Raw genomic sequence first — 12,954 nt, forward strand, 5'->3', positions numbered from 1 at the left:
TTTTGGTTTCTATATCTTTAAAGATGGGGAATTTATTTCTTTCATGGCCCACGATAAATGGAACCAAAGTGCTCATTTATTTTAACTCTTAATTGCATACGTAAGGTTCTTACATTATTGGAAGAAACAGATTTTCTTTAGCTAGCCATACCGTGTTGCTTTCCTTTTAGCCTCTGTTTACTTTCTCACCTCTGTTGATTTATTCAGCTTGTAACCTAGAAACCAGCTAAAAAGGAAGGAAGTCAGAGATGTGTATTTCTGGGCAGTAACTGGAGTAGTTTCCTCTTCCTCTAGGCTGGTTTAGCTGCCAGAAAAGACTTTTAAATCCCCTATCCTCAACCACCCCCCCCCAAAAAAAAAAGGAAAGAAAAAGGGAAAGAAAAGAGAAATTAACAGTAACTATTCAACTTGCTTCCTTAATCCATTAAGTTATAAACCGTAAGAACAACCGATCTAAAGGACTAAAATTCTGCTCTCAAAATGGTGCTTTTTGTTGTCTGAAAGGTGGTATCTACCATCCCTAAGGAGTTATAAGAACTAGAGAGAATCAAGGAGACTTGATGTAAAAGCTGAGCAACTTATTATGCTTGCTACCAAGTGGGTTCTCTATATTGTTATTTCACTGTTTTTATATTTGTATTAGAAATTTACCATAGTACTAGGCCAGGCTCACATTCATATATTTAAAAAAATATTTAAAAATGTTTTACAAATATTTGGGAAGCTCAATTTATGAAATAAATATTAAAAAGATATTTATGGCTTTCAACTAGTTCCATCTTTGTGCTCCGCTTATTTGCATTAAGAATTGACTATATAGTATTTCTTTATTTTATTTATTTTATTTTATTTTATTTTTATTTATTTGAGAGAGAGAGAGAGAGAGCACAAGGAGTGGAGGAAGGAGTAGCAGAGGGAGAAGGAGAATCAGGCTTCCCACACAAGCCAGCCATGGAACTCAATCCCAGGACCATCATGACCTGAGCTGAAGGCAGACATTAACTGACTGAGCCACCCAGGTGCCCCTATATAGTATTTCTTGGTAATAATGGAGAAGAATTTTAATTCAACCATGATGTAGTATGAAATAAAAATGAATGTTTTTTCTTTATTGATATTACTTATTTTGATTTTTAAAGAATTACTACATTCTGTGTCACTACGAATATATAAATATTGTGGAATTTGGATTGTTAGCTAAGTGTAGTTCTATTTGCCGTTTGATTCTGTAGGGGACTGATAGTACTTGAGGAACAAAGACAGCTGTTTTTCAGTGTATATCATATAGTCAAACTTGAATTTATGTCAGCTTGTAAGATGAATCCTGTGAAATATTAAACTCATTCTCTAATGTACAATAAATTGTAGAAATGTAATGTGGAATGTACTGAAAATGTGCTGTTTCATAATATAATAGCCTGCATCAAGCATTTGATGTTTCTTTGTTGTTTGGGGGTTAGAATAAACCTGCCATATTGATCCAGTTGTTTTTTTCTTTGTTGTACATTTTATGATATTGTGAATTCTTCTATTTCCATATATGTTTTACATTCATGTCTGAGTGATTATGAATGAATTATTGAAATGGTGTGTATGATGTAATATTCACTTGAGTTATTATTTTTAAAAAAATTTTTGTTCTGAAGTTCTATTTTAGTGCCATCAGTGTTCTAAATCTATATATCTTACTAACATTCTTAGAATAATCATTGTCCATCTCTTTCATCCTTAAAACAAGCAAAAAGATTGAGATTTTTGTAGATATAATCCATCATATATTAAGTTGAAAATACCTTTTCAGTGGTTAACCTGATGTTTTCTGTGAAATGAAACTGATACATCTGGAATAGGTATGGAGAGACAGGGCAATGGCTGGGGACTGGAAGTTTTTCTCTTAATATGATTTGGTGAATTGGTTGTGCATGTGGTATTAAAAAAAACATGAATTTGTAGGTTTATTAAAATTGAGATATCTACATCAGGTCATATTTATAATCAAAGACCATTCACATCATTTAAAAATAGGTGAATGTTTCTTACACTTACAGATATCTAACATTGTTTTTTCATGTTCAGTGCGTATTACATACAACACATATCTAAATCTAGACTAATCTCATTTCAGGTGCTCTGTACCAATGTGTGGCTAGTGGCCGCCATATTGGACAGCAGCACAACTCTTGAGGCTAGAAAGAAGTTATGAGCATGTTAGGTAACACATCAGGAAAATACGTTTTATGCTTTCAAACTATAGATTTTTTATAACTGTGAATTGTCTAGATTAAATTGTTTTTTTTTTAAAGAATCAGATTGTTTCAGGAGTATTTTTTTAATCTGCCAAAATAAATATCACCAGTTTTTCTTTTGAGTACAGCATTGTGGTTATGTCATTTGATTTCATTTGGACTGTTAACTCCAAAAATGCTTTTAAGTGTTTTTTTCCTGAGTTTTTTTTTATATCGGTATATTTTTAAGGACAAATGATTAAACTAAAAATAAGGACTTTAAAACACACAAAGTATTTTCAGTAGTTTAAAGTTATACTTCATTTTCGCCAACTTGAGAGATATTTACGTATTATTTGTTTTCTGCACTTTCTCACCTTGGTAAATCTGGAAAGCAAAAACTTTGTATTTGCATTAGCTTTATTGAAAGAGACAGTAAACTTGAGGTCTCAGTCTCACCACTAGTCTGTCTTTGTCTGTTGTTAAAATTATGAGCCAGTCTCTATGGCCGCAGCCAAATGAGTAATCACCAGTAATGTGACTCGTGCTGGAAGTGACTCCATCAGCACCTGTGACGGGGGATTAGTTACAGTTTACAGAGCACCGCCTCTTCCCTTCTCTCAGTGTGCCCTAAGCCAAGTAGTCTTTCTCATTTGGGTGTCTGCACTGTTGGAAGCTACTGCAGTGTGTTTCCACGCAGACAGAGTACAGTGGGAAAGGCTTTCTCTAGCTGATGGATGGCTGTTCTCTCTATTTGGAGTATCTCACTGGTTATGTAAGCGACCTCGGGAGAAATTATCCTGACCCAGATCGGAGGATGCAGTAGTGCTTCAGCTGCAGGATTTCTTAGTCGTTAACACCACAGTGCTGATGACAAAGAGCGAGTTGTAATCCTCATCACTGCCAGGGCTGAGCCAGAGCAGACAGAAAATCGTCATTTGCTCGTCGGAGACTTGTTAGGTTACAGCTCTGCTTCGTTTTGTGGTCTTGGCTTTTCTTCCTATACAATGACGACGCTGCAAGTGAGCTCAGAAATGCTTGGTTTGAGAGCCATTTGCCTGTGATTTCTGAAGACTAAAGAAGTATTTGGGCTAGATAAAAAATACTGCTCAAGAGTGAAATGGAATGTCAGCTACTTCTTGACCTTTAAAGCTGTGTCGTGGATTTCTGAGATTTAAAGATACTTTAAAATTCTGAAGAACAAAGTACGGTTTGTATTTTTCTGCTTCCTTTTTCTTTTGTCTTAATTTACATTTGGTTTTACTTCTCAGCCTTAGGAATTAAGGTCACTGCCTTTTATTGATCTAGCTTTAATGTTCTTAGTTTTAAGAAATTTTAACTATTTTCATTTGTTCAGAAAGGATTATTGTGTGTATAGTAATTTCATAACACTAAGAAGATTAAAAACTAGAGTTTAATTGTTTAAAGTATTATAGCAGAAATGTTTCAGATTAGGGTTTTTAGAATATAGTGTTTTAAGGGAAGTGGGGGTATTTGTTTTGTGAAGGTTTTTTTTTGTGTGGTGTATTCCAGTCCCCACCCCCAACTTGTTTTCTAACAGTATCGTGTTTTTCAATAGACCTGCTTGGGTGGGAATTTGGACTTTGTTCTTTCAAGTCACTCCAGTCTTTTTTTCTTTTTCTTCCCTTTTTTTTTTTTTCTTGTAGACTAAACCTTGACTTCTAAAATGTTGCTTAGTTTTCTGCTTCAGTGTTTTCTTTTAGTGAATTTTATATCATATTTTTGTAGTTAGTGAGCGTGATTTTTTTTTTAACTTGGGAAAGGAATTGTTAAATGTTAACTGGAGATTGTTAGAAACTCAGACTGCAGACATAAACTCCATGAATTTTCAGTTAAATGTTAAATGTGAGCTTTAACATGGTTTGTTTGAGCAGCTGAGTTATGTTTGAGAGCTGTAGCTGATTTATTTTAAAAATGTTTTTTTGAGGAGAGCTCATCTGTTCTCCTCTTCCTCATGTGAATGGAATGTGGTGCAGCATGGAGCCCCAAACAGGATACAGTTGTTCTAAGCATTCTTCCTATAGCGTGGTGTAGGCCCTACTAGAAATGCAGGCTCTCAACTATTTATTTTGGCTTTAGACTATTTTTAAAGTATGGTCAGACAAAGGACCTTAAAGGAACTCTTAATCCATTAATAAAATGGAGAAAGTTTTTTTTTCAATTATGAATATTCGATTTTAAATTAGTAATTTTTATTTGGATTTTCAAAGGCTTTTTTTCAGCATTGGAATAATAGTCTTTTTGTGATTAGGGCGATATTCTACTGTGACTTTCATCAGATGGTAGCTCATTGCTTCCCCTTAGGCTGTGGAAGTTCCTCATAGAATGATATATCTTTAGAGTCTTGAATTACTTAGTTATGCATGAGTTCTAGTTTCTTTACATTCCGGTACACCTAGACCCATGAAATATTTACTGCAGATTCATCATAAAAGCTGTAGGATCTATTCACTTTTATTTAAATATTTATATTTTTATTTTTAAGCTAGTAATAGGTCTTTGAAATGTGTTCGACTTAGATACAAATAATAATGGTTACATCGTTGATTTGCCACTTTAAAAAATCAATATGTGTTTTAACTACTTGGTTTCATATGTTGTTTGTCTTTAATTTTCCCATAAAGTAGCAACAGTCACACATTTTCAGAGTTTATTTAATACATATTGAAACATTCTTTAACAAGTAGTGTAAAAGTATTTATCAGCACTTGCTGGGAACATATTTGTAGCTTAAATATAATCGCACATTTTAAAATTTGCACGTTGTGGCCCTATTTACTATTTTAAGAAGCGTGATATACTCTTGACCTCCGTTTGTACATGATTATAAGTATTGTTGTATCAGAAATAGCCTTTTATAAACTGATCTTCTAACATTTCTGATAGCTAAATTCTCCCAGTGGCTTTCGATTAGTTATTTTAAAATGAGAAATTCTTTTTTATTTTAGCCTAGAAACTAAACTAAGTAATTTAAATTATGATTAGTTGGCCTGTTAAAATTTACCCTTAGAACTCTGACCTACCTTAAAAAGCAGAGTTCTGAGAGGTTTTCTTCACAAGAACGTTTTTCATATTATAAAATGACTAGGTCTCATAGGAAATGCAAACCACCTGTATTATTTGCGTAAGAAAGAGGCACTCAGACAGGAGTTTACTTCTTTTTCAAATCCTACTTAATTGAATTGTACCTTTAGCCACTTGGATAATAGCTTTTGTGGACCTTTTTGTTAACCTTCACAAGTTGACCTGACATGGTACCGTTTGAGAAGAAATAGAGCATTTGAATAAAGTTCAAGGATTAAATCAAGTCTTCTTGAAAAGGTGCCAGTGTTTTCTAGTTTACTAAAAACTAAACAAATATATAATATGAAAAATATTACGTATGTCATGTCAATCACATACTGGTAGACATTTTAAAGTATAAATTAGGTAAATGAGTCTTGAAAACTTTAGTCACTTGTTAGGTAAAGTAATAGGATTTTATGAAATAATTTTAGGAATTTAGTCTTGGCAAATGGAAAATTCTAGTTGGCAGTGGTTGCAGGAGATATCTAAGTAATGGGGGAATGTCTGTGTTGAAAATGTAATTTCTCACCCAAATAAGAATACTCCTGATACATATGTAGTACTTAAAAGGTTAGCCTTAGGACTAGGGAAGGAGGAACTTATTGCGGTTAGATTTTCTAATCATAAATACCGAGAAGCGGGGATGTAAGAATTTTTTCATGTTATATTAATTTAGGAAAGAAGATCTTATTTCTAAGTTCATGGTATAGTATAGAAATCAGGGATGTTTAAAATGCTTCTCTGTTCTCATGTGTTTTTAGCTTTTTCAAAAACACTGTTACAGACTCCTCAATGAATCGAAAGCTTTAAAAGGAATTTCTTAAATACAGAAATTAACTCCTTAAGAGCCGCTCTGAACTAAAGATCTTGAAAAGTTTTTCCCCAGAGTGCGTGTTAGTTGTGATTACCAAGATGTTAGATTTCTTTAAGACATAATAAGAGAAGGGGGAAACATAATGGGTTTGAATCTCCTGGGGATTTTTACTGTCTGTGCCAAAAGCTTTGGTTTGTATCCAAATGGTCACACAAGTTGGTTTGTAGCAAGAAAGATTTCTCCCTGTTACATAGGTAATTTATAAACTAAGTTGGTTGTTAATTCCATTTTCCAAACTTAGATTCTTTTATAGTAAAGCCAGTATATGTTAAGTTTTTAGAAAAGTACCAGGGACGTGACACTTGCTTTTTATTCAAGCTGCTGCTGCTTCGAAAGTGTGACAGTAATTAAAAACTGCATACATTGTACCTTTGTTTCCTTCCTTCCTCTTCCTCTTCTGTCTCCCTCACTCCCACCCCACCTCAAGATATGGGTATACTCCTTTATGTAAAAGATGAGTGAGTCTTCTTTAAAATAATCATGGCCATGGATCCCCACCTCCCAGCCCCCATTTTTGGTTTGTCTTTTGATTTTTAAAATAGCAGAGATCTGGACTGAGAGGGGGGTTTTGTGTAATACTTCTTACCTCCCTCTTTTCCTGTTCCCTTCCCCCATGCTGCTCTTACTGAAGCAGCTGGATTTTTATTTGTGCTTGGGGCAGGGACAGGGGCGGGGGTGGGTAGTACATGGGGTGGAGTTAAAAGACCAGATGCATCCTGATCATTTAAAATCCTTGATGTGAATGAGCTAGCAAAAAAATAGCTCTGTGAATTGTACCTGCTCTGTTTTTATAAAGATTAATACTTAGTAATTTTTTTTAAAAAGAGTTGGGTAAATATGCTCTCCTACCCAGTTGACTTTTTCAGAAGCAGTTTCTCTTTTATTAGCTTAGAAATTTTTATACACATGTATATTTGATTCTTTTTTAAAATAAACAACTTATGCATCTACTTCATTCCTTTTAATATAAAACATTTTATTGTATGGATAAAAGCATTTGGATTATAATATGAAAATACTAATGTATTCTAAAATCATTATAATAATGACATTTGTACATTGTATTCAAATATACCCTTCATATTTGAGTATAAAACCCAGAAAATAACCATTATGAATTTTTTTTCTCTCTTACCAGACTTTCAAACCCCTGATTGAAAAAAGTATACCCAGTTCAATCACTGCGGTAGAATTCCTTGTAGATAAACAACTGGATTTTTTAACTGAAGATAGTGCCTTTCAACCCTACCAGGTAAGAAATTTTAGGTTGCTTTTAAAAGTTAGATAATCTTTAAACGTCACTGACATTCAGATATTCTTTTAAATATTTAGTTCAGGCTAACATCTAGGTGTTCAAGGAACCCAGTGCATTCGATAAATTTTGATTATAGGATAAATGGGTAATTTATCCAATCAACAGATTTATGTACTGAGAACTTGCTATGAACCAGGCAACATTTTGACACTGGGAATACACAAGTGAGCAAAATTAAGTAACTGCCATTATAAATAATGTTCATCGTTAGGAAATAACTGGTTAGATATTAGTATAAATTATCTTTGTCTCCAGCTCTAAAGGTTAAGAATTGGGTCATTTAATGTAATTAAATGAGATTAGTGTTTACTGTATGCTTACAGTAATAGTAGTTCTTTTTCTTTTTAAGTGGGAAGTTTCCTTTAGATTGTCATTAATTGTTCACTTTTTTAAATTTTAGTTCCCAGATACAGTTTAAGTACAAATACATTTAATTGGAAAAATACTTTCTAGTAGGTTTTTAGGTTTAAATCATGTGAAGAAACTCATCAAAAATAGTAGGCTAAATGAGTTTTTAAATTTCTAGTGAAGTTCTATCGGTTCATTTTTTAAGGTAGAAGTAAAAATACACAGAAGTTTGTTTTCTTTGTATATTTGGATTTCAGATTGAAGTAAATGTCTTCTATGCACTTTTTACTAAAGTGTTTAAAATAGTATGGTAATTACATTAAAAGAAAGGATGAGTGAACTAGTTTGACTTTCTTTTTGTTTTAATGGAGCTGAAAGTCAGTATACGTATTTCATTTCAGAATAGTTACTGTTTTCTGAAAATAATTTGTAGAGGCATCGTTTCCATGGAAAGAACAAGAGCTTGAGTTAATGAGCAATGATTTGTTGTGTGTGGACTTACAATACTTAGGGAATTAGAGTAGTTATGTGCCTCGTCTATTAGAGCTACCAAAATGAGATGATAGTTCCCTGAGTTAAATGTTACTTTGAAGTCTACATAGATGTGCTTTTGTCCTTTCACATTATTTTTTTTATTTCATTAAATGGCCTGGATTTTTGTACTGTTAGCTTTTGTTCTTTCTTTACAATATTTATAGCTAAAAATTCATAGCAAGTCCTAGTTTAATAATGGAGGTGTTAGAGCTTTTCCCTTGGGTTTTATTTTGTTTTGTTTTTAATTGTGAATGCCATTTAGCTTACTATAGGACTTATAATTTGTTTCATTTCTAACAGTCTTTTTTACTGGGAATTAGACTGGGTGAGTCTAGGTAAAATCAGAGGAACCTTCCAATCCTTAATGTTTTAATTTTGTGGTTGCTGATTAGCAGCACTCTGGAAGTTTCAGCTTGGATTTGATTTAGAGAAGTGAAATCATTATGTAGAAATTACTTTTAAAAATAAATTCTTTTGCCAGGTGGCCTAAAACTCCACAACATGTTTATTAAAATTACAATGATTGAAAGAATGTGCTAACATTTTATAGGGCTTTTTGTTTTGTTTTGTTTTACATTTTAAGCTTTTAGATTCTTATAGTTTTGTCATTTTATTTAAAAAATAAAGGCATAAGAGCTAAAGTCTTATTTGATTTGGTGAATTGTATGATTGTCTTTGTTAGTAAGCCATTTGTATTGCCCAGTTAGTATAGGCAGGTTGATCTCTGGCCTGAAAAATATTCTGTCTTCTAAAGGTGAAGTGATTCTCTTGACATTGTAACTACTTGGCTTTCACAAATGTGATCTCTCAGTTCTAGAAAATCAGAAGGAATTACACTAACAGCACTTGATTTAGGGATCCAGCATACCTTTTAGAATTTCTTAGAAGTTTTAAAAGTAATAGATGGTTTACAACAGAGCTTTTTAATATGTATTTTAATATATTTAGTTTCTTATTAATCAGGTTAGAAAATATATAAGGATATTTTCTCTAGTATGTAAATGATAGACACCTATTGTAACATTTTGAATGAAAATGTACTCCAGAGACCTAAGATGGCTCAGTCTGGTTTTTCAAATTTATTTATTTAAATGAGTTTGTGAAATACAGCTACATTCTTGATAAAGGAAACAATTTTAGAGTTCATGTAATTAGAGTGGCTTTATCCCAGAATGCTTTTCTCTAACCACTTGTCCAAACAGTACATTAAATTCCTTGGCATCTTAAACATGGCAGCTGTTACTGGCATAGATTTTGTAAATAGTGTCTTGACATATCTCAACTTTAGGGTAACCCTATGTAAGTCAAAGGGAATTCGGGGAAAATTAAACACATTTTTTAAATGCTCTCCCTGTTTTTTCTCACTTTAAATTTCATGAGGCAATTTCTTCTGATTCTAGATGTTAATTATCTTTTGTAGACTTCTTAGGTGTGATGGGGGAAAGCCTTCTTTAGAAATGGCCTTTGTGTATAGAGTGATGGGTACACATAGCTTTTAAAAATTCACACAAATGCTTTGCTATGAATCTAAGAAAATGTTTTTGTGGTGGGAATTCCCACCTACCATCTCTCTCCTTGGTTCTCAGCAGTTCTGTAGTAGTATACTCCCTTTAATTTCCTTAATAAAGTTGTACAGCCCTATTTTTTAATATATCCAAATAGTATTACATTGTTAAGGCAATGGTTAGGAAACCGTTAACTCAGGATTAATACAGATGATTTCACTTTTAGGTCACTGGTTTGAATCCTACACTTACCTCCGATTTCAGTGCATTGACCATCAAATGCCATGTATTAAACTTGATCTGGTCACTTTTTTAGGTGGCATGTAGTTGGGAAATTGGGGTGTAATCATCATTGTTACAGTTTTCAGCATTTTGGAAAGAAAGTTGAATGAGGAGAAAGAACAAACCGACATCTTATAGATGATATAATCGATGTATATTAATTAGGTCAGTGAAGCAGCATGGTATTGTTAATTCTGTTTTTTCCTTCCTTATGCACACAAATGAGTTTCTGCTTCCTCCTTTTAGATTTCCTGATCATGCCTGGCTGCAGTTAACTTTCTTTGAAGTAGAGGGGGAAGGGAAAAGAGAGGAAGTAGGAGGGAACTCTGCAGATTCTACTATGTCTTTCAACTGACTGGGAAGAAAGAGGGAAAAAAACCCAAATTATTGATTCTGAAAGATGGCTTTTTATAGTTCGGAGTTTTCTTAATTACTATGATTTTTGTGGTATTGTTTGTTTTCTTTGGAGAATGATTAGAGAAAATTTTAAAAAACTTTTCATTAAAACTTGAAGTTTTGATCAAGTTAATATAAAAAACAGTTTGATAATGAAATATGAACATTGACCTTTCAGCATGATTTTGAAATCATCTCGTTCTGAATTTTGGCTTCTGGCCATGCGCACACCTGCAGTTTTCAGGTTGGTTGCTTCATAGAGGATATAGAAGAGATTATTTCTTACCTGAAAATTGTACATGACTCATACCAACAAATCTGGGTTGGTCTGGCTTGTTAGTCCAGTATTTTCTAGAGATCACAATTCTCTTTGTTTTTAAATGTAGTAAAGGGATAATGCAAAGGGCACTAGTTTAAAAAACCATTAGAGACTTGAAGCAGAATGTGCTTGTTCAAACTTATGCCTTATGTTTATCTTACTGTATATTTCAATTCATTGTAGTCTTGAGATATATTCCCTACCATAAGGTAGAATCATCCTAGACCTGAAGGAATGATCCTTTTTTTAAGTTCTGGGTTATAATGAAGTGATACAAATTTAGAGATAAGATTATTAATTCTACAGTTTCTATCATCATAGAATAGAGACATTGAACTGCTTTACTTAATATTAGTTATAGTACTCCTGTGCTCTGAATTCCTGGTTGAAGGAAAAGGGAACAGGTGGAGCAAACCTGAGTATTTTCTTAGTACCTGGACTAAAAATTGCTTAAAGACTTGAACAGAGAAGAGTCAAAATATTTAGTGAATGAATGTGTCTGGACTTCATAAAATCTTGTGTATTTATCATTTCTGTATTCCTCGGTGAGAAAGTTTTTTCCCTGTTTCAGTCCATTTTGACCCACAGGTTTTACATCATTGATGATATAAATTTATTGGCTGTGGTTTCAGAATATCCCTAAGGTAGTTGTTGCTCAACACATCTGGTTTACTAAAAATAGCTCAAATGATTGCCTAGGATAAATTACCAGTAGTTCGGGAGTGGAGTGTAGCAGAGACCTGTATTTTTTCCCTCTAAATTTTTTGTTATTGTCCTGTGGACTTTGGAATTGCTTCACAACCAGGATGAGATAATGCGTATGAGGTGAAATTTAGTCCCCACTCAGCCAAGGTGAACAATTAACTACTGGTTTGGTTGTTACTAGCCAGATGTTATATTTTGTTGAATTAAATATTTGACATAAGTGATCCACTGACAAAAGTTTAAAAATCTTGTTGGTAGTCATTCATTTACAAGCAGATTTATTCCCCAGGGTACTATGGTGGTGCTACTAATAGTTTACAGAAGGAAGTAGACAGAACTTCATGTTAGTATTGCTTTGGTGGGTAGAGAAAAAAACTTATTTTTTTAAACTTTTCTTTATTTTCACTTCAATTTGGTGTAGATATATCATTTTAAGACTAACATTCCTGTAGAGGAAATGGGATTTTGACTTGGTGCAGGATTTATTAGCATAGTTATGTAAATGTTTCTGTCCCAGAATTCCTTTCAGATTTTTTCTCTTCCTGGTGTCAAATTACTGTTTCCCATTAATTTAATTAACTAAAAGAAAAAAATAAATTGACTTCCAGCTTTGCCAAACAAACTGTTGTTGTTTTAAAGAAAGAAATTAGATTTTTTTAAATGATAACTGAACTTTCTATTAAGAGACTTTTTTATAGGAATTTATAAGAAACACTGGAATCATGCCTTTTAGGATATGGGAGTGGAACACACCTACACCCCCAACCCTCAAGAATGACAGCTTTTGCAGTGTGGTTAAGTGAGGGAGAAACAGGCCCAGAGCAGAAAGAGAGGCTAGAGCTCTTAATTTGTGTTCCACTAACTGTTGACTCACTTGATTCTTCCCCAGAAGGGAGTCTTCAAATGGAAATTTTATGCTTAGACTCTACTTCCCTTTGACTTACGCTTAAAATTTTTTAATGTCTGACCTTGGAAACATCCCAACTGACTTCATTCATTTAACGTTATTTAAATTCTGTGGTTTCCCTATGCACAGCATCCTGCTAGGTGCTTAATGGTTTAAAAAATTAATATACTAAGTCATAGTACTTATTTTTTCCCAAGGACTTTATAATTCAGAACAAGAACTTATATTTAAAAATAGACTTGATTTAAGGAGCCAAAATCCATATAAAGACTAGAAATACAAAGAAAGAAGAAATCAGCAGAGATTGAAATGGTTAAAGTCTCATGAAGGAGGTAGAAGTTGAATGGGATTTATTTAAATGGAGATGAAAATAAGAGTAAGGTCAGACATTTGGGAGGAGGAACAGCATGATCAGTGAGGAACAGAGGTATATTAGGAAATAGGAGAATATCAGCTA

The 12,954-nt window shown here is 33.2% G+C and overlaps 1 protein-coding gene across 6 annotated transcripts in view; it reads left to right on the top strand.

Annotated features, from left to right (window-relative positions):
- The window catches only part of JMJD1C (jumonji domain containing 1C), a 322,853-nt gene that overhangs the window by 227,813 nt on the left and 82,086 nt on the right, over positions 1–12,954 (top strand). For all 6 annotated transcript variants that reach the window (XM_057308405.1, XM_057308400.1, XM_057308401.1 and 3 more), the window contains one exon: positions 7,325–7,438. Coding sequence is in view for 4 of the 6 variants with exons in the window: in XM_057308400.1 (XP_057164383.1) it covers positions 7,325–7,438 (114 nt within the window). In the remaining 2 variants the exon portion in view is untranslated. The remainder of the gene's footprint in view (positions 1–7,324; positions 7,439–12,954) is intronic.

Source organism: Ursus arctos, unplaced genomic scaffold (assembly GCF_023065955.2).
Source record: "Ursus arctos isolate Adak ecotype North America unplaced genomic scaffold, UrsArc2.0 scaffold_7, whole genome shotgun sequence".
NCBI lineage: Eukaryota > Metazoa > Chordata > Mammalia > Carnivora > Ursidae > Ursus > Ursus arctos.